The sequence below is a fragment of the Corvus moneduloides genome, chromosome 2 (assembly GCF_009650955.1).
Source record: "Corvus moneduloides isolate bCorMon1 chromosome 2, bCorMon1.pri, whole genome shotgun sequence".
Lineage (NCBI taxonomy): Eukaryota > Metazoa > Chordata > Aves > Passeriformes > Corvidae > Corvus > Corvus moneduloides.
In genome coordinates, this window is record NC_045477.1 from 47,115,451 (window position 1) to 47,138,131 (window position 22,681).

General features: G+C 43.1%; 1 protein-coding gene across 8 annotated transcripts in view; it reads right to left on the minus strand.

Annotated features, from left to right (window-relative positions):
- Window positions 1–22,681, minus strand: part of SPATA13 (spermatogenesis associated 13) — a 169,481-nt gene that overhangs the window by 25,468 nt on the left and 121,332 nt on the right. For 4 of the 8 annotated variants that reach the window (XM_032099437.1, XM_032099436.1, XM_032099440.1 and 1 more), the window contains 2 exons: window positions 15,604–17,400; window positions 2,292–2,654 (listed from right to left, as the gene is read on the minus strand). In XM_032099437.1, the coding sequence (XP_031955328.1) occupies window positions 2,292–2,654; window positions 15,604–17,400 (2,160 nt within the window). Of the gene's footprint in view, window positions 1–2,291; window positions 2,655–4,637; window positions 4,848–15,603; window positions 17,401–19,166; window positions 19,243–22,681 lie in introns of those variants that run through there. The other 4 variants (XM_032099438.1, XM_032099441.1, XM_032099443.1 and 1 more) reach the window with 4 other exon arrangements.

Genomic DNA, 22,681 nt, shown 5'->3' on the forward strand with positions numbered 1-22,681 from the left:
ATGAGCTTCAGAGAAACTCGTCTTTAGATCTTCTCTTATTGCTCACAGTTACTGTTCTTCTATCAAGTAATCTGAAACATCAGGGATGGTTTTTTAATGAACTATCTCTTGACTGTTACGAAACCTATGACAGTATTGTTTGAAAATGTTTTCTCACACCTAAGCTGTCAGATCAAAACAAAATATGGCAAAGAAGGAATTAGCTTCATAGTTTTCAAATATTCCCATGGATTTTAGAAGCTTTAAAGAAAAAAACCCACCAGTGTGAAGAGCAGTCTTTGACAGCCCCACATAAAATACTTCTAGCACATATATTCCTGCTTCATGAGTCCTTTTTTACATTCCAGCTAAAAGTTTACTTTTTATTATGACTGCCAAAAACCTCAATGTGTATGGAATATGACTTATCTACAACCTCATCTTTAAACCTCATTTCCTAAGTGCCTTATCAGTATACCAGGATCCTTCACCACAAAAAGTCTGATTTGTTGTATCAAATAGCTAATAGAAGTGATGGCAATTACTGTATGCAAATAACTGGCTGAGTAAGCAAAAAAGGCTATTTATTTCTGGGCAACTAAAATTTTCTTACAAGGCTTCGGTCCAAATCCTTTCCCTGGACAGACACAGATGTGCTTTTATTCAGTCCTGAGAAAGCCATAATTTGGCTTAATAATGTGCCCTTGTTGGGAATGCTCCATAGTTTTGGCCTTGACCACAGTGATCCAGCAACGTGCTCATTTAACCTCAGCCAAGCCCTCATGGCAGCACTGGAGCATGGAAAGAGTCAACTCAAATAGCTGCCTCGACACATGTTCCTTTGCTATTAAACTGATGTGAACAAGGTTTGAAAAGAGATCAATCTGGTTTCAGCACTAAATTAAGGGCCTGGAGAGTGTTTAATCACTTCCACAGTACAGCAAGTTGCCAGTACTTAACTATTCCTTGAGATCCATCTATTATTCTTGAGTAAGATGGCCTAGAATTTATAATTATTATTTTCCTCCTTTTTCTTCTCCAAGTTAAGAGATAACATCAATTTTAAAATACCTTAATTACATAGGATTTGAAACTAAAGCCTTTGCCTGGGTAAAAGGTTCATTTAGTTCAGCTAGGGTTTTGCATCAAGATGCATTTTTTCATCAGGGATTCATGAAAAAAAAGTGCAAAATACAGTAACAATGTCCATGTTATAAAATGTTTTTCACAGGAAACTTAAAATCCTGCCGTTGTTTCAACACTTTGGTACCCTTAAACTTCCCAGCAGGAGATGAAGTGGCATGAGAAAGACTACGAGGACTTAAATTCAATTAATAACTACCAGAATCAAATTTTTTGAGGATGCAAATACTATTTCTTTTTTTCTGTTGTTTTATCAGCTTGACAACTGCTTTAGGCAGAGGTCCTCCAGGTTTCATGTAAAGTGGAAAATGCCTGACCAGTGCAGTCTTACAAGAAAGCCAGTGAGCCTGAAGCTCTGCAACCAAGTGCAAGATGGGGCCAGGACCACCAACACAACAGTAAATTCCTCTACACATTGTGCTTGCTCAGCACTACCTCCAGGAAGAAAGGAGCAATTTTTACCTTTCAGAAGTTTTTAATCTCTCACTCTTTTACTTAAGCCAACAGAGATGGCAAATATAGGTACTACACAAGTACACACAGCTTGCTTATAGGTGTCCAACCTTTGTTTCATCTGATCAATTTCGTAGTACATGAACAGACATTGTATTTATATTGTCAGTTTTCTTACATTCTTAATTTCATTGATTTCTCAATTTATTACCAATTTTCTCAAGCAATGTTTTCATTAGTTGTAAGTATCTTTGCTATCCCAAAACCAAGATTTTAAACACCATTGTTAATGCCACAGTTTTTGAACAGGACTGCTTTTGGATAATTTGAAATGATCAATAAATAATGTGTTATTATTGCATTTGATTGTACTCCTCTGTTCCTCAGGCCCAACACCCTGTAAGGAGACTAAACACACAACTCTCTTACACACAAATGAGCCCTTATAGACCACCATGAGACATAATGATCATGCCAAGAAAGAAATCAGAAAAGATTATCCCAAAGTCAGTATCAGGTTTGTTCCATGCTGTATTTCTTTTAGCAAGAAGACAAAGTAATTAGTGACCAGGAAAGCAGTATTCTAAGTACACGATGCCAACTTGACAAAAGGGAAGGAAGAGAAGGAAGCATCCATTCTATTTTCTAGGCTGAAGACAGAGACAGGGAAGTGAAAGGGTCTTGTGCAGTTTGCAGAGCACATCTGTTTATCTTACTTGTGTCAGCAGATTTTCTCTCTCTTCTACTTGATCATCTCCATAGAAATTGACCCCACCTATTACGGAGATGGGTCTTCTTTTTCCCCCTCTGTGGTAGCCTACAGTATTGCTTTGCATCACAGACCCAACAGATGCCAGTCCTGGCCGATTTTCTCCATCCATGCAGTCTGTCCTCTGAGACTCCACTGCAACTGCATCTTCTGGTATAGAGAAACTTCGGATCGACATTTGGCCATAGTCTGAGAGAGGTCTGGGCCGGGATCTTTTTCCAGAGCCCCATTTCCTGGGTGTGACCTTTTGTGAGTCTGCCTTTTCTTCATCCTGGGATGTGGACCTCTTCCAGTGGTCATCAGAAACAACCTTGTTAAATGTGAACAAGTCAAATAAGCCACAGAATTTTCTGACAGTTAATCATTTGTGAGTTTGTCATATGGCAGGTCAACCTTACATTTCTAAAACAGAATTACCATAAATACAATAAATGCAATTGACAATTCATGAAGAGATAACTTTGCAAAGCGCAGACATCATGATGCTTATGATGAGTAAGGTAAACAACCAACCATCAGCACCTCTCCAGCAGACAAGACTAATAACACTAAAAGCTCACCTATTACCTCAGCAGTACAGACAGGTCCTATCACAAACACTGAATTAATGGAACAGTATCTTGGAAAGATAGCTCTGTGCTGACAGGACTTGTTCCTATGCACAAGTAGGATGTTACAGGTAGCACCAGTAAAAATAACTCAACTGTGGTTTTGGACTTTTTACCAAGGCTTGTAGCAACAGAACAAGGGGCAACAATTTTAAACTGAAATAAGGTGGGTTTAGATTAGGTATTATGAAGAAATTCTTGACCATGAGGGTGGTGAGGCACCAGAACAGGTTGCCTAGAGAAGCTGTGGATGCTCCAACCCTGGTATTGTTCAAGGCCAGGTTGGATGGGGCTCTGGGCAACCTGGTCTAGCCAAAGGTGTCCCTGTCTGTGTCTGGTGGGCTGGAACTGGATGATCTTTAAGGTCCCTTCCAAGCCATCCATATATCTCTCTGTTTCACCTCTGTTCAGTGATGAACAGCAAGGCTGCAGTTCGACCACTTGCAGATCCATGTAACTGTAAGCTGATACCAGACTGGGCAGTCATACTCCCTCCTACCACTCACTCCCACAATCCCACTTGGTCAGATCTACAGGTTCTGCTCCCAGGATTGAATTAGGTGAGCAAGCTCATCCAGTTTCAGAGGGAGAAGCTCACTTCCCATATGCTCAGGGAGGTTAAATTCATACAGATTATGATTGAAGATATATTATAGCACAAACACAGGAAAAAATGATGGGTTTAGATAGGAAGCTTGGAAAATTAGCATGTTGTTCCTATTTAACAGCACATCTGGCTCACAGAGGTAATGCCTGCAAGTATCATAACTGCACTGATACTACAAGTCTGGAAATAAAATAACCTCAGCTGAAATACTTGGTAGAGGGAACATTTTTAAGCATTTCAATGCATTTGAAGTAACGCTGTTGTAATTTTTTCTAGCAAAACCCTTGCAATTTTTCAGGAAAAAAATCTGCACACAAAAATTTATGTTCACTTTTCCCTCAAATTTCTGATTTCTCAGTGTTTCTTGGCTTTTCCCAACTCCTTTATAAAAACAGAAAAGAAGCAGAGAGAGCTAGTAAGTATTCAAAAAAAAAAAAAAAAAAGCATCACTTTGTCTCTCTTTGACTGTATTTTGTTCATTTGTTCCAGACCAGATGAAGGCATTCCAGATATTGCATAATCAAAGCAAACATGCAGCCCAGAAACAGCCTTTTACAATGATGTCTGTGGCAGAAGACTTATCTTCTGTCACCTTCTTCTCCACCTGCCATTTTCAGCCAGGCCACTACGAATCCAGTGAGTTTTTTTAGATCACATGATACAGTGGGCAGAAGTTGCTTTTTGTTTGAAAGACAGCTTAAGATTAATTTCATGCTATGAAAGCACTTCAGCCAGTAAGCAGAGTTACTCAATAGTCAATATTTTAACACGATTACTGCAGTTATGAAAAAATTATCAACATCACACATTGCTCTACATTCAATTATTTCACTTACAGCATGAAATTCATTCTAAATAGAGTACTTTAAAAAATTTTGGTTTCTATGGCATGACACCTGTCACTCAAGCAAGAACTTCAGGTTCCCTACAGATTTTTGCTCAGGACCAGTTTTAACAGTGCATTTAATTGAGAGTCACTCCCCGGCTGGTGCATTGACACAGCTTCAGCAAAGCTGTCTCTTAAGCACAGCCCCTCCAAATCTGAGCAGCAAAGTCACAGGTTAAATAAGGTTCTTACCTCAGAATCAGACACAGGTAAAGGATCTCCACATATGCAGTGACTGAGAAAGGAGTTCATGAGAGTCATTTTATATTTTTGTTTCGCAAAGTCTTGTCCATAGGAGCTACAAATGTGAGCACACTCTCTGCATAACCAGTCAGGCAAAGTTCATACCATGATCCTGTACTTTTAGACTGAGGGAAGGACACGTCACACGTCATCTCATAATCTGCTGCTTACACCCTTATCTTGAGCAATAACATTTGCAGAGGACTGCTTTCGTTCTGCAGGACTCCACCTACAGTAGTGATCCAAATGACAGCCAGATTAATCTCTACTGTGCAACAAACAATGCTGAAGGATGTGTGTTTTTAGTCTTAGATCTACAAACTGCACTGAAAACACTAAAAACCCCCACAATCCTGTCATTGCAAAAACCAGAGGAAACCAGACCGATAATCTCACATTCCTCTTAGTGACCTGCTCAAGCAGGACCTGATCAAGTGACCACTTACTAGCAGGAATAAAAATATCCAGTACACAACTCACAGGCTCCAGTACTGCAGCCACTTAAGCATAAGTGTGATTCTTGACATCAATGAAAAAATACTGAGGAAACAATTGTATTCCACCTGTGACTGGCTTTATACTGGTGCACCACTGCTGACCTCAAATTACCTTCTCCTAATGAATCCTTTATAAGTGAAAGCATGTTGATGTTGTACAGTTATTACTGGGAACATCTACAGATGTGTAGAGATAGATATGCCACTTCATATAGGATGAAAATCAAAATCTCATGCACTGGCTCATGCCTTATAAGTGCTGGTCAAAAATTTCAAGGAATTTTAAGATTTCTAAGAAGTTACGGTCTAAGATTAATTCACATTGGATTTTCTGAAATTCACACCTCTTAGTCTAGCAACAGCACATGATCATCAATGTTAGCAATCAAGATTATTAATTTTGTCTTTTAGGCTGTATCCTCAGTTAGGTTTCTTCTGAGACTACAAAGCAAACAGCTCTGCTTGTTTGTGCTGATGCAAATGAATTCATTTTATCTGGATAACTAAATTCCTACAACAGCAAATTAGTTAAATCATTGTATTTCAACTGCTTTCCTTATTCCTGACAGCAGTGTACCTACAAATACAACCATTTAAAATGAACATTTACTTCAATCCAGGCTACACTTTTTATTTGCTATTCTTCCCTTCCAATATGTCACTCTTAGCTGCAGATTCCCACATTTAAATGTCGGTTGTGCAATGGAGCTGTCTGTACATTAACTAGATAATAAAGCTGTCATCATAGCCAGTAGAAATCTAGGATGAAATTTTGTTGCCTGAACATAAGCACCCAGGGCCATTTCAAATGTCCAAAGGAATCTGAGATACCTCCACATGCCATGGATCATGCAAGTGTGACACAGGACCTATGGAGGCCTGGGCCATCCAGAAGCAGCCCCTGGGGACAAAGGGAAGCCTGTCAGGACATCACCAGCAGTGCTGGGTCTTTTATGTTCCAGGAATCAAGTTGAGCCCCCAAACAAGAGCATCAGCCAAGCCTACTGAGTGACCAGCCAGGCAGCACTACAGGCAGGAACCAGGTGTCAAGCTGGATTGCAGGTAGGTTTAGGTGGAGCTACAACCATGTTCTCCAGTGCTGTGGGCAACCCTGCTTGGTCCCCACCTGCTGCTCCAGCAATGTGCAGCTTCACCATGAGGTGCTTTCCAGCTGTGTGCAGCTGTCTTTGATACCCATCCCTCACCCCACTTGACAGCTATTTTTAGTTGGGCTCAACTCCAGGTGCCACATTCAGGTGTGCTGTTAATGCTGTGTTCCCCAGGACCCCTGACCGCACCCAACAGGCTACAGTGGGAGCTCTCCCAGGCTGCTCCCAGGTAAACAACTACACCACAGAGTCTCTGCGCAGCCAGACCAAACCCCTCCCGTGCCTGGGCCCAGACTGATTTCCTAATCCACATACAGCAACTTCAAGGACTTGATCATGATCTCACCCAGCTCAACTTGGCACTGGTACAACCCTGTTCCATTTAATGGCACATGACTGCTATTGGTGTTCTCTGTACTCATTAATAACCAAGGTAAGCAACATCAGCATCAGGTGTTTAATCACTAAAATCTTAGCTTAATCTTTAGAGCCAGGTTCTCCAACTATTACTCAGACCACGTGTACCTTTGATAAATTCAGAACTCAGAACTGATTTCAGTGGAAATGCTGCCCAAGGAGCACAAGATCTGAATTGTACACTACTGATAAAGTGTTGCTTATGTGGATGCAACTTTTATCAGTGATATGGCAAAGAAATTGCTGGTACCTGAAATTGCATGGCAGGACTTTCACTGGCGCAGTTACACCAACCATGAATAACCCTTCATCCTCTACACCTGACCCCATTCTCTGCTGCAGAGAAAGCCCAAACTAGAAGTCTGACCCAACAGTGCCTGCTGCTGGTCAGCTTCCTGCTGTTGGCACACTTGTGAGGGCTGACACCGTGACAGCAAAGCAAAAACAAGCCCTAAGCGTTTTTTGGGGTTTTTTGTCAACATGTTCAGCCAATAAACTCTGTAATTAAAATCACCACTTTATAGAGGTCTTGGTGACCATGTACATTGCTGAGGCTCCCTGACCACTAATCTGCATTTCAACCCCTACTGTTACCTATTTGGATTTTTTAAATTTTATCTTTACATCCTGAATACAATTAATGCTTCATAACATATACATACAGACAAGTACGAAGGTATAAAGGGACACATCTCTCCTGAAAGTTTTTTCCCTACCTGGTAATCTGTTGGGAAGTCACAAGTAGGTGCCTCTTGGACAAAGACCCCCAGCCTTCCTCTTCTCCAGGGAAAAGAGCATCCTGCTTCTGCCTCTTTTTTTTTTGTTGTTGTCTTTGCTTTTGTTTTGTTTTCCTTAGCTATACAATAAGTTGCAATACTTCTTGTTCTGTTATCTCTGTATGTTTGAGCTGCCTGGCTGAAATGTAATTTTGCTAACTACTGCTGTCTTTTTCTAACCCAGAGAAAACAGATAATCAAAATCTAATAATGTCTTTACAAAAACACATACTAACTTGCAAATGCAATTTATTAAAAAATGTGATAAATTAAACACATTTTGATTCTGACTCAGAATAAGTTACGAGGAAAACCTGAGTAGGCTGAGAAGTTTCAGAACACAATTACTACATATTCTCAGTGAAAAGTTGTGATAGGTAATCAGTCATGTTCTTCTGTAAATGACAAGGCTTGCAAATATCACAATACTTGTGCTAGGTCATGTAGACATCTCTGTATTTTGATCAAGAATACACATTTCTGCATATATTTAGGGGTCTATATAAAAAACGTACAAATTTCTTACACTAGCAATGACAGCTATATGACAATTGGTGACTATTAAATAGCTATTATTTCTCTATAAGACAGTAACTGCCAAATCTGAGGAACTCAGCAGTAATATTAGAATTGGCTTTTCAGTTCATACAAGCCACTAAACATAAAAAAGGCCAAGGGATCATGACCTAGTAGCAATAAATTATTTTGCCACCTTGACCTTACAGTCTGGACAACATATCTCTACCCAGGTACATGATAAAAGGTAACCTCTGCACTTTTTCTCATTGCTAAATAGCAGTGGGAGACCATTAGTTGAAGTTCATTTACCATCACTACTTAATGAGGTCAAAAGCTTGTTTTATGTTTCGTGGACATGATCAATACTTTCTCTTTTTTGCAAACTGTTGCAACAGACACAGAGATTATGAAACTCTGGATAAATAAGCATCCCAGAGAAAATTTATTTATTGCTTTCTTTCTAGATTTTATAAAAGATTCTGAAGTGCTAAGAGAGCCCAGTGATCCCCTTTTGATCCAACAGGCTGACAATTTCCAACAGTGATACCATCACAGCAACAGCTACCATGGAAATGACTGCTTTTACTGTAGAAGAAAGCACACTTTCAGCAAGTGCATCTTCGATCACAAACAAACCAGAATTATTAAACCAGTCCAATTCAAGAAAATTTCCATCTATTCCTTTCTAATTAAATGCACACTGTACTATATTTTTTTCCTTTACACCCCTGCGCCTCCTCTGCCACTAACATAGTTTCTTTTTAATTAGCCTTTGAGAAGACCCCACATAAATGCATTGGTTATCTATCCCTAGAATACAAAGGGCTTTTCAACCAGTGGTCTGCAAGACAGCAAAATACAATCCATGAAACAACTGCAAAAAAACCCTCCTTAAAAACTAATGCAATTACACCTATATAAACAAGCAAAGCAGAAGCAATCAAAGAAATACAACCATAGTCAACATTTAACTAAGTTTGAGCTGCTTGGAGGATAACCTGCCTTTCCTTTTCCCCCTCCCCCATAAGAAACAGTTGTGTGGAGCCACAGTTTAAAAATTTGCAAAGCACTGCTTCTGAGAAGGACTCCCTAAAGGAATACCACTGCACTACACCAGAATGACCTCACAGAATGGATGCAGGAAATACTGTGCATTGTAGCACAGAAAAATTATATTACTGTGCCCTGTGACACAGCAAAATCAACCCCCATTACCAACACAAACTGCTGTGGTAAAACATTCATTTTAGAAGTTTTAAAAACTGGGGAAAAACATGTATAATTCTCCTCTTCGGATTTGTGGACATCAAAGCTAATGTGGTGTTCTAACTAACAAATATGCCAATAAAACCACATTAAAAGATCAGGCTATATAGATACAAAGAAAATGTAGCCATCTATTTTCTAAGGCCTTTTAATGCAGGTTTGCTTCATTTAACCTGATCCTTGAAAGCCTGCTTATCGCAATCAACGATAAAGCATAAAGCTTTCCCTCTCAGCAATATGCCTCACCAAGATTAGCAAGTTCACCTTGGTAATATCCATGTTTCACAGATAAGGAACAGATACAAAGCAGTTAAGTCATGTAGAAGCATAGGGCTGGACTGGAAATGACAAGCGGATCTCATGATTCTCAAATCCGTTCCTCAGCCTCAAGGATTTCCTTTGTCCTCTCCTCTAATTCATTTCCAAAACCAAATCAGCTAACATATTTCTGAATGGCAGAGGGGAAGGGTTTCAGGGAAATGTATTTCCTTTGCAAAAATAATCTTATCACTCATAGAAAAACACGGATGTCCTAAAACCCCGAAAACTGTTTCCGGTAGTTTTCTGGTGACTTGCTACTTGGGGATGGCTGGGTGATGCTCTTATACTGTCCCTTCTTCACTTCAGTATCTGAACTAGAACAGCAAGAATGTACTGTATAGTACAGGGGTATTCATATTCTCTGCTTCTTTTAGATGTACAGGTATTAATAAACCCTAAATAAATCCCTAAGTATTTTCTGAATTGACTCAGAACACCCCAGCTCAAGTAACAGGTCTAAAAAAAACCTTTTTTTTTCTATTTCCCTTTATTTGGCAAAACAAGAAACTTTTTCCTTCTTTCAGGCTATCTTTGTAATGCTCACGGGCAAACCTCAAAAGCCAGATGATAACCACAGGTTGGAAGTGGAACTTTATGCTAACAAAGCAAAACATAAAAAGCCATAAGCCTCTGCCTCTCTTCAGAGTCTCTCCAAAATGAGGTCCTCTGGTTCCTCACTCTCTCCACCCTTCCAGAGCAAAGCCTCATCATCCCTGCTCAAGCCCAAGCCCTGCCCTCGGCAAGCCCCAGCAGCAGTCACAAACCCCAGTGAGGGGTGGAGCTGCCTTGGGCAACTCTACCTCTGCCAACTATTACTTCCTAGAGCATTGGGTGGGGGCAAGGCTGCTGTGCTCGGTTCTCCCCAGCACTCGCCCAGTCTCCCAGGCTGCCACAGCATCCTGGTACCACAAGCAACACAGCAGCCTCCAGATGCCAGAATAGGAAAATGCAGGTGGCTCAGAGGAAACTCTGCAGCTGCCTCTGCTCACTTATGGATATTTCAACCACCTAGCATTGAGATGGATTTTCAGTGATGACAGCTCAACACTGCACATGATGTAAGAAACCAAATCACATGGCCAGAGGTGCTGTTCCACTTTCTGGGGTATTATTTATTACTCCTGATACCAGGGGAAGCAGCGCCTGGGTATTACTGAGGTGCCACTGGATGGCTACACTAGAGTCAAATATGAGACACTCTGGAACGGCAGAGGTGCACATATCCAATAAAGCAAGAGAGCAGCTTGCTCCAGGCCAACTGCAGTGAAGTCCATCTGAGCTCTCCCTGTCACCATCCAAAACATTTCTGCAGGGATGACAGTAACTCCTGTATTATCCTACAGTTTTCAGGAATGGACAATTTTATTAAGAACTGCAGAGTTACTTGGTCTAAAATTCAACCCGATCCAGAATTCAGATTACTGTCATGACTGCCTTGTTTTTCTTCTTCCTAGTAGTGGATACAGCAACAAACGATTATGGGCTGCACTGAATGGATGACAGCTCTGCTGCTGAGAGTTGAAGGAGTTTTTGCTGCAATAGGAAGATATTCCTGTCCTTTGAGGGCTACCTGCTGCATTACTGCAGCACTGGATTCTGCAATTTGGGTTTGTAGCAGTGCACAGTGGTTTCTAGTCTAGCTCTGGGCAAGCGCTTCTGGGAGTCACTCACTGAGTGACTGTGGGGACATTGTGCGAATGTAGCCTGACTTGTGCAGAGCAGCTCAGAGTTTAGTGCAAATCCTGTGTTGCTTGGTCTCACTGAAACTTCAGTTTTCTGTAAGACGCTGCTGAGAGCCTGAGGGGGTTCTGCTGCTCTGTCTCCAGGCCCTGTAGCCAGCAAGACCAGAGTGCCATTGGAGTGGTGAGCCCTCACTCCAAATTACAAGCCCCTTAGGAGTACACCCAGTTTAAGAAATCCCCCCACTACTTTATCTAATTATCCTTCACAGTTTATCACATTTACAGTTATACATATTAGCCACACTCTAAATCGCATGCAGATGAAGCAGAGGTGAATAAATCCAAAAGGAAGAGTTCAGAGAGCTGAAAGCAGCTAGCTCCCAGCAGCTGTGCTCATGACCAGCCCCACAGCACCCAGGAACTTGAGGCAGGTATTACAGATGGTCATCCTCAGCTCCCGGCTGCTCCTTGTGGGTATTGAACATGACCACATCCAGCTACCACCCTTTGGTCCTTCACTGTGAGGACACTTTTTGAAACCAGAAATAGTGAGGATAAGCAGGATAAACATATATGCATCCTCTGTATTCCCATCTATACAGCTCTTCTTCCTCTCCGTAAGTTGTCCTCCAAGTTAAGCCCTCTGTGCCCAATATTCAGAGCCCAGAGTCCTGTACAGGTCAAACCAGCTCAACTCTGCCAGCTGAGTACTGGGGACTTTATGATGTGGCTAATAAGGACCAGCGACTTTTGTATGGCATGAACAGAAATGAGTCGACAGACAGGTCTTAGAACATTTAAAATATTGTCTGCAAATAAACTCTGACTCGACCTTAATTACAGCAGTTACCTCTTCACTGTAATTTATCATTCACTTATGGTCATGTAGATAAGGTACTCAAGTAATAAAAAGCCTGGTGTACTGTGAAGCCAGATGCCAGCAAGACAACCTAAATACCAGATGTTCTAAGAGTTTGTTAAAGACTAGGTGATTTATCAAGTAACTTGATTTTTACTTTCTTGTAACAAATTCAGAACAGTGTTTTGTTCAGGCAGCCTTAGTGGCTGACACATTCCAGTCTGAAGCAGGCTAAGTTTTCATTATACCAGAGACATGGGGCTCTTTCTTCATGAAAGCAAAGACTATGTGAAACACTCCAAACAAGTACAAACTTGTACTTAGTCATCTCTTCATGCTATTTAAAAGCAACATATTGAATATAAATGACAGTGGCATGAAGCAGACAGTGGCAGAGCACGGGATGTCACAGGTGAGCTTTGGTGACTCACACCTCTGTAGCTTCAAAAGTGCTGAGGCTGCACTTAATTAGCTCTTCCCTGGGAAGCAACCTCTGTCAGGACCAAAAACCAAGAAATCTCCTCTGCTCCAGTCCAAATCTTGCATTTTGGTGAAACCAACAAAGTAACAGAAGTGGCATGATCTCAAACTTCCCAAAACATCGATTCTGATGAATGAATAGATGTCCTTGCATGAATACTGCAAAATCAGCTTTACTGCAAAATCAGTGGTGAGGAAACAAGGTAGAAATATTTATCTCCCATATTTGGGAAAATATAGAGATGGTCCAAATTCCACAGATTTCATTTGCTGACTAATCTACTAGATGACTGAATAAGGGAATAAACTACATCTGCTTCCAGCTACGGCAGCCAGTCCTGAAAAGAGAACCTATTTTGAGCCTGACTGCTAGTATCCTCTAAGCTTTGAACCAAAATATGTCTCCAAGCCTTAGAGGCTGTATTGGAATACGTACTGGCTTATACATGAAATCTGTACAGAAAGGCAGATCCATAAAACATGGGAACAGTGCAGAGCTGTCCATCAACACAGTGTATTTAAGGTTCAGACAAAATCTTGAAAATGTGTGATGTCCATGGCTCCACACTTACATCTCAAATGATTGTTGAGAGCGAACCAAGCACTCAACCATCATAGGAACAACTTGCTGGGCAGGTACAGTTCTGTAACGTGGAGGTGGTAAGGTAAAAATGAATTGCAGTCAAAAGTTCAAACCCCAGTGACCTCATTGTGTGAGTACGTGGCATTCATAAAAGTGCCTACAGGCTGAATAAACTCCAATTAAAAAAATAACCTGGCATAAATATCTTTGGTGCCAAGCTAGCTCTGTGCTGAGGGAAGCATGCTGTAAAGGAGGAAACAAAATGCTCCAAAGAAATGGTAGGAAGAAACCATACCACTCTACCTGTTTTGCAGTCACTCTGAGTGCCACAGCTTTAAGGCTGTGTATGAGATGAGAAGCAGGCATGGAAAAAACAGACTTTATATCCTTTGCATAGTAAGATAAAAGCAAACCCTGTCCTGCAGAGCTCCTGCTTCCAACCCACAGCTACCGCCTCCAAAAACTGTTTTTTTCGATCAGAAGAGAGGTCTGTCTGGATGCAGCTATGCCATGTGAGTAGCTACAGCTGTTTTTACCAAGCCCAGGGGCTGCACGCAGTGCTCACAGCAGAGTGAGGGCTTACAGCCAAGGGGCCTGTTCCCTGGCCACCACTTCTTCCATCTTTTGCAGGGATCCGTCCCATACTGTCTGCCTGCCCACTACACAAACCCGGAGCTGCCACTAGTGCACACTCTGTATTTTAGACAACTGAAGCAAGCACTAAAAGACACTCACAATTACCCTAAAATATGTTGTAATATAAGGAGAAAGCTTAAATTGCATGTTAGATAATAACAGAATGTGGTGTTAAAACTAAAAACTGCAGTAACTTTTATCCACCCAATGTACACACGTCCATGTAAAAACTGTACTGGTTTGTCGGAAGCCAAGAGGAAGGACCAAACAAATTTCTTCTGGGTCATGATGGCAGATCACCACTAGATGGTAGATGAGTAGCATTAATTCTACCTCCCATTTTATTCCTGAGAAATACAACTGGCATCCATCCACACTAGGGCTCTTGCCTCTTCTGGCAGTGTGAAAGCATCTCCTTGCATGCAAGTGAGAGTTCTGGAAATATGGATGGCTGGAGCAGTTCTAGGGCTCCAGAAGAGGAATAACCTCTGAGCCCAGACATTTATACACAGTGAGTTTACTTTTTCAATCTTACCATTGCTGCAAACACAACAGTAAACAAACTTGCTTTTTTTCCAGCAGAAGGACAACACTGATAAGCTCTGTAACCATTTACAGTCAGTTTGCAAAAACTGTGCCAAGCTTTCAAAAGGACAGCTTCACAGACATTTTGAAACTTTAAAGCATGAAAGGCTGAAGCTTGTGAGCTGCAGCATTGCCTTTGCCTTACTCATACCTAAGGGCTAAGATACTTTAGTCAAACTGAGGTGGCTTAAAAGATATGTTGGCTTTATTTTGTAAAAGACTTGCATATTTATGTAAGTCCAGATGGATTTTTGCCCCAGCGTTATCTTTTCCAACAAGCAGCAAACCTTTCACAGCTACCTTAGCCCAAGCATCTCAAAACCCCATCACTGCTCATCGCTGGGGCACAGCTAAGCCTCACTGCTTCAGACAGGGGCAGGGTACGTCTGACAGCTCTTCACCAACACTGCCCAATCATTGCAACTTCGCTGGTGCCAACTCACACCATATTTTAGGTGGGGGCACAATGTTATCATGTGAATTTACCTCAGAGGTGCTGCAAATGTATCTGTCTACCCATTCACTGCGAGTATGAAATCATGTATTTGGTGAAGTGAAAACAACAGTGTCTTCACCGAAACAACAGCAGCAACACACTCAGCCCAGCATCTGAAGTACTGCTGTCTGCAGTTGGCAAGCAAAAGAATAAGCAAGCAGTGTATGGGCACCACTGCACGGGGAAAACATTGGATACAACTGAATGCTTAAACCTCTGTACTGTGTCTTTCACGCCACACTGCTCTACAAATATTACCATGTTCTGCAAGGTTTCCACAGGCAAAGTGTTTTACAGTAAGTCAACACTACTTCAGAATACGTGGACTCTTTAAAAAAGACCTTTCAGTTGTGAAGGAAACACAGCCAGACCCTGCTCAGGCTGGTAAAATCTGACAAGGCCACATGATAAGCTGGTGTATCTGCAGGGTGCAATGAGCTGCCCTTGAAAACGTACATGAATAGCTTCGCTGCCAAAACTTTCTTTGATATTAATGTGCAAAGAAAAAATAATTTGACATTAGCATCCGAAGAGAATACATTAAAGGAAATAATTGCTGTCAGCATATTTTAGCAATAACAAGCTGCAGCAGCCATTACTTTGCATTGTTTGCATTGTTTTGCATTAATAGAGACAAAACCTGACAGGATACATACATAGCTTCTGAAGGATTTTGCTTTCTTTCTTACCTCTTCCTTTTTCTCTTCAGTACCAGAGGCTAAATTGAGGCTCAGCTGAGAGTGGCTGCTTATGCCACTGTCTTCATTTCCATCATCATAGTACACAGTTTGCACTGAGTCCTGGAAGCAAACAGGATTCCTGCCCAGCTTCAGCCCTGGTATCTCAACTCTCTCCTCACTCTCTGATGAGCTCAGCGACAACGTGCTGTGATGGTTTGGACAGTGGAAATTCATACTGCACTTGACCTTCCCTGCAGTTGGACTTTGAGGCTTTGGAGTAGTTGGCCTGACCGGAAGGTGAAGGTTTTCGGCTTCATCTGTACACTGCTGGGTAGCTTTTGGTTCATCTGAGTCCGAATAAAAGACTTCATTGGGAAATGGACTAATGTCGTTCAGCGTGGGAGAAAAGCTATCAGAGTCTGGGATACCTGATGATGTCCTGAGGCTTTTATCTTCAGTGACAGATATATTCATTTCAGCCTCTTTATCCTGAGCAGTCACAGGGCTTTGCAGGCAAGGTGTTCCTGGCAAGGAAGAGTCTGGACTGGATACTGAGGAGGTGCATCTCTTCCTGTCATGATCCGTGCAGCTGGAAACCCTGCGGGAGTAGTCATCGTGCAGCCTGCTGTTTGACCTTGTTCTCTGGGACAGCTCGCTGGGAGAAGGAGCCGTGCTCTTGGGGCCATCCTTCTTCCATGCAACATCTGTAACATTACTTACAAGTTTCAAAACTCTGTCAAAATCCTTTGCTCTGATAGGGCTCTTCCACCGCTTGGATCTCCTCTCAGGGTTTCCACCACTTTTGTCTGAGTCAGCAGAAGCAACGCTCACAGTCCTTGCTGGTACCTGTTTTTCATTTGCAAGCTTCAGATCAGCAAGGTTTGAGGTGGACTTCCGTTTGAATGAGCTTTTCTTCAGAAAGTTCAAATTATCTGAACTTTTGCTTCTCCGATAAATGATCCTGTTGTTTTCAGAGTCTTTCACCAAAATTTCACAGATCTTTGGCTCTGCAATGACAGGTGATGTTGGCCTAACACAGTTGTGGCGACTCTGAACTTTATCTGTGTCTAGCAAGTTTATGCGGCCAGCACCATAAGCCCGCCTGATGCTGCGTGAGCGATGGGTGTTCCTCAGGAAAGACTCATCGCTCTCCTCCGCATCAGAGCAGTCAGAAGCTAAACCATCCACTGCATTCTGGAAATCATGTAGAGGCCCCGAATAGGAATACCTGTTAGTCTGAACTTGCACCACTGCCCCATTTGAACCATGTTTGCCTATGCTGTTCTCATTTAAGATGTCTGAGGATTCCCTTGTTTGAATTCCTTGTTGAACTAAAGGTTTCAACTTCTTGAAAGATCCCATCTTTCTGATAGAAGAGAAGGCATTCCATGTGGATGAGTTGCCCATCAAAACCAGAGAACGAGGCCTGTCAGAGCTGGAATTAGCCCGTTTCCGAGGGGTGGTGAAAAAGCGCATGATTTTGGAAGGGCTGAGTTTATCCTCTTGAAATTCTTCCTCATGACTGTTGCTGGTGCTGTGTCCCCCATTATGACTGGCACAGGTAGTCTGGTTTTGGGGCTCTTTATTATCCATAACTATGCACGTAACAGTGGTGCCATTTCCACAGCCATTCGGAAATGTTGTCATGCTCTCGATGCTGTAGGCATGGAGGCTGAGGCTGGGGTAGCTCAAAGCAACACTGCTGTCTCCACCAGCTGACCTGGCTGCCTCCCCTTCATCTGCTGCACCTTGGTTTGCCTTGCCTTCACATCGACTGGGTGAGCTGAGCTCCTCAGGCGGTGCTGCCTGCATCAGGAAAACCAAAGCCATCATTAAGAAACTCTCTGACAAAGTCACAAACTAAAAGAAGTTTGAGCTACGTTACAGTAAATAAAGACACACACACAAAATGAAGCTGTTCTTCTATGGCAAACAAAGGCGTGTTGCAGGGGTGCAGAGAAGGCATTTGTAACTCCCTCAAAGTACAATCGCATTCATTAGCAATTTAAGAGACCAGAATAATTTCAGTATGTACTTGTTTCTCTAAAGCTAATCACCTAATAAATTCAGTATGACTAGCACACCTACCTTACCACGGTAAATACAATCCTCATACACACTTAAGAGAACGAAATTCCCAATAACAGCTATCCAGTCTTCCTCCTCAGGTGCTCAGCCCTGAGCCCCAAGACATGTGGGAGGTTTACATCTAAAACACATTCATCAAGTGACACCTAATTCTCAAACAGGAGGCAAAGAAGAGGAAAACAGGCATAATTTTTCCTACACTTGCTTCTTTTGGAAGGCTGTGTGACACTTGACTGACTTGTCTGTCCCCTGGCACATGAAATCCTAAAAAATTACATCAAGTGCACAGCAAAGTCTTTTTTCCTGTGAAAGAAAACAAGAATTAAAAGCAGTATACTTAGAAGCCAGCATATGCTGTGGTGACAGCAAGATGAAAACGTAAAAGTGAGTGGAGTGTTTGGGACGTGGTGTAAGCAATCTCCTCCTCAGCTGAGCCTGGGAGATCCAGCGGGTCAAACCACACTCCAGTGTCTGGGAAAGCTGTGCGGGGTCTGTCCCCTACCCCGGCCAGGGGTCTTTGCCAGGCAGGCAGGCGTTTGCCCCACCACGGTAAGCAATGCCCCGAAAACCACTGGGATGCCCAGTCTGAAGCTGGCTCCACCTTAAAAACAAACCTCATGGCACGGTTCTTTCAGCAAGGGGTAGTGGGCTCTTCGAAAACTTGCCACTGTTGGCAGAGTCATGGGGGCGGCGGGGGGAGCTCCCCCTCGCCCCGAAGCAAGAAGAGAAAGCATACAGTTGTGCTTTGGGGAAAGCGACAGCCCCGGACCCTTCTTTGTCTCCTTCCCATGGCAAGGGCCGCGGGGGGCTCGGAGGGCAGCGGGGAAGGGGGGTGTGGGCGAGGCGGAGGCGCGGTAGGAGGTGCAGGAGCCCGCCGGCGTTTGCATCGCGGGGACACCGCCGGGGCGCCCGGCGGGACCCGCACAGCCAGTCCCCACCTCCAGGTGAAACGCGGCAGCTGCGGAGCCCGTGCCCGCTGGCTTTAAGGCTGCTCCCTCCTGAGCGCACTTTGAAAGTTTTGCGAGCCTCTATCCCTCCGCGGATAAAAGGATTTGCTTGCGCTTCAGAGAGACGCCTGCAACATCCCCCGCCGCAGTTTTTAATCCCCGCTATTGACAGGGTCGCGGCGGAGCCTGCCAGGCAGCAGGGCAGGGCAGAGCCGGGCCGAGCCCCGCCGCCGCCGCACCCGGACCGGACAAAAGCCCGCCGGGCACCCAACCCTCGGCCAGCCCTTGCGCCCTGGTACCGCTCGCAACTTTCCACGCGGAAAGAAAACACCGAACAATAAACGAGCACAAGACGCTGCTCTCGGCAGGGAAGTTGCCACAGAAAACGGCTCTGGGAGAAACTGCACCTGAGCGGGCAGAAGGGGCGCGGGGGAGAGGCGGGAGAACAAACACAGCAAAATGAGATTAAAAGCGCAGCTCGCAGCGTGGAGCCTGCAGCAGCTCCCGAGGGAGGCGGCCCCGGAGCAGCGCCCTTACCTGGGGAGAGCCGGGGCTCGCCACCGCCGCGCGTCCCGGCCGCTGCCCGCTCCCGCATCGCTATGGCAGCGGCGCCCGGCGCGGCGGGGCGGGACGGGGCGGGGCGCGAACCCCCGGCTGCTCCGGCCGCACCCGCGCCCGCCACGGTCCGCTCCGCCCGTCCCCGGTGACCCCCGCCGCAGCTCCGGCGCTGCTCCTCGCTGGAGGGAGCCTGCCTTCCTCCCCTCCGCCGTAGGAACAAACGGCCACGCAGGGATGGTCACGTTTAGGACCTTAAAAATTTCCTGGATGGTGCCCCGCCCCGCCTCGCCGTCTCTAGGTCCGTGTGCCCTGCTGGCGAGTGCAGTTTGCACGGCCCGTTGACCAAACTCACGGTTGGTTCCCAGGCTGCCTTTCTGCCCAAAACCAGAGCAACTTTTTGGCTTGCTGCTATTCTTCAGACTTAACAGCAGGAACAACATTTTATGCACAGTCTGAACAGAGTTCATATACTACAAGGAAAATTTTGTGAGACAGTGTTTGAAACCCCTGTGTCATGACTCCTGACAAAGACCTGTACTAACTGGTAGTCCTTGCTCAAAAAGTTTTTTGTCCAAAACTATTTCTACACTTGGACTGGAACTGTTTTGTTGTAGCTCAAGTAAGATACAAAATTAATTTGGGATGAGACACACTGCATGGCAGAGCAGATGCCTTAAAGAACTAGTGAAGGCCATCAGCCCCACTGCCTCTCATCCAAGACTGGTGTGACTGCACATGCTGTGTAATTACTTCTCTGGAGAGCAGTACAGACACTCTCAAAGGCAAGGTGTAGTTAGGGGATGAGGCAAACAAATGGGCTTAAGGGATGCAGGTCAAATGAGGTAGCAAATAACTCTGGGAGTGACCACAGGACTCTCCAGCAGTCAGCAGCAGCAGGCACAGCCTACCACCAGCCCTGCTCTTGCTGGCCACAGCTTTCTGGTACTTCCCATGGAAGGAGTGAATTTGGAATAATTACTCAAATGGAGGGGCAAAGTGGTTGCTTTATAGTGCTGGGCATGGGAAGCAAAGGAGAAATAAATGCAGATTAAGACTGGAAATGCTGACATTGTATGGAGAGGGTCCATAAGAACCATGGCTGGTGATCTCTGTTAGCTTGGGGAAGTTCTTGTGTCAGTGCAGACAGTAAGTGTCTGCTTCAGACCCTGGGAAAGGGAAGTCTCTGAAGGACAACTCAGTGAAGTTGATTAAACGTGCAGGAGAATGACCTTAGTGGCAACACTGGGAGAAAAATTTCATTTATATGAGACAAGAAGTGTGTCAAGTTAACTTAAAAGCCACTTTCAACAGGTCTTATAAACTTGTCTCACAGCCTCCCTGGTATCTATGAGGGTTTGTACTGGTCACTTGAAAACTTCTAACGGCATTATTCAACCCTGGATTTCAATGGATTTGTGTTCCTGTGTTCCTTTCCATAGATATCCCAGGTATATGCATCACACTCCTTTTGAGTATACTTTTTAATCCACAAGCTCTGCCCACTTAGAGAAGAGAACCTCCAGTTCCTCAGGTGTCCTCTATCGACCAGCTGGACAAAAAGACAAAGCAGAGATAACTATTGAGCTGAATTGAGCCACTAATTTGGGTCTTTCCTTTATCCAGCCAACAGTGTTTCTGAAACTTAAGAAATCCTGATAACTGAGATCTGAAACCGTCTTTTAAATGTATTTGAAGCTCATCAGCAGATTAAACAGGCTTGAAGAGCTAGAAATTATCCAAGAAGGTATTGACAGATTAACAAAGTGCTCACAAAAATTTAATTTCCTCAGAAAGCCACACTAAAACTCACTTTATATAATAAGGTAAGAATTTATATTGCAAGTTGTATTTTTTAAATGTCACTACATTTAATGAAGAAAGTATCTAGAAAATTGCAATTACAGATATAACAGTATCTAGTCAATTAGACATTTGTCAAGTTTCTAAAAGTAAATAGTTTTAATCTTCCAGACTTGGTCATCATAGCTTTTCCGCTGGTAGTGTGGTAAAACCCTCTTCTAAATCCTGCAGCTTCATTGATTCAGTCAGCCCTTCCACATGTGCGTACTCGGAGAAGCTTGGATGCAGTACGCCCAAGAGTGTGTCTGAGAACAGGATTAACTTCCTGTACTGGAGACCAATAATTAACAAAATCTTTTCTTAATCTGAATTCTCTTTTTTTGGAGGCTGATAAATGTATATGGTATTCAGGTGCCATCACACCAAGGTCTAGTAAAATGATGCAAAGCAGAATTTATCAACAGAACCACCATGAGAAAAAAGGCAAATCCCTCTTCTGACTATAAACTTGAACACTATATCGTTTCTTACAAGCCACAGTGTTCTCTCAAAGTTACAAACCAAAGTTTCGGGAGATTAGTCCTTCCTATATTAAGGTTTTTCTACAATCCTAAAAAAGCAAAAATGAGAGTACTATTACCATTTGCCACTGAGAATGCTTGCTAATACAAACAAGTTCATAGCACTTGCATGGGTATTTCTGGAAGACTGAGCTATATACTCTGTTATTTACAGGCTAATGTTTTGCCTCCAGAAGAATAACAAAAGCTGCAGGGAACAGAGGGGCAGTGCCAGCAGTACATGTCATGGTTGACCAAGTACAGCAATTTATGAAGGAAGGAACATCCAGAATAAATTCCAGATTGGTATATGCGTGAGATTTCGAATAGTGATTTGACATCACACTTAGTGCAACAAAAATGAAATGCTTGTTTTAGAAGCTCTAAGTCTGTACTTTAACAGAGGTTTAATGCACATGTGACCAGGAGTGAGAAGGATTATTCAAAGTGTAATACAGGTGGGAAAGGATTACAAAAAATGTGACATGGGAGAATTAATATAGAGTTTTAAAGATGAAGGAACAACCTTCCCCCAGCTTTCAGCTGGGAGTGATACATCTTAGATTTTTCAGAATAGCAAAGGGCACATTTATATAATGAAGTCACACACATAAATCTGAAGCGTCTAAATAAGAATGATTCTATCTACTTAGTTTAGAAATCCTCTCTTCCACTCCCGCAACAGTTATTTCTTTCATGTTTCTTTCATAAATACTTTTTAAAAGTCTACTACTTCAAAGTAGTGATTTTTTTTTAAGAAGTACTCTTGAAAGAGAGTACAAACAAAAAAAAGCTAGAAGGAATAATTTCAGGAAAACATAAAAGCATTTGTCCTACTTCCACAGGTACTGGGCAAGATGGCAAAGGAAGTGACTCTCTAAGACATACTCTAAATTAATGAATGACCCAATTTAATTTTTCAGACACAGGATTACTGAAAAAAGAGATCCCCTTGCTTTAAATGACAGTGTCTTTTCCAGACTGCAGTACTTAGCTAAAGCTCCAGTTGTGCAATTTGCACCTTCCTTTTAGATCCCAGGCAAAGTCTCTTCTGCAAGCAATTAACCTCCAAGGAATCTTTACATACTGACAGGTCCTGCAGGGGGAATTAAGCTGAGTCATATATCTACTGAA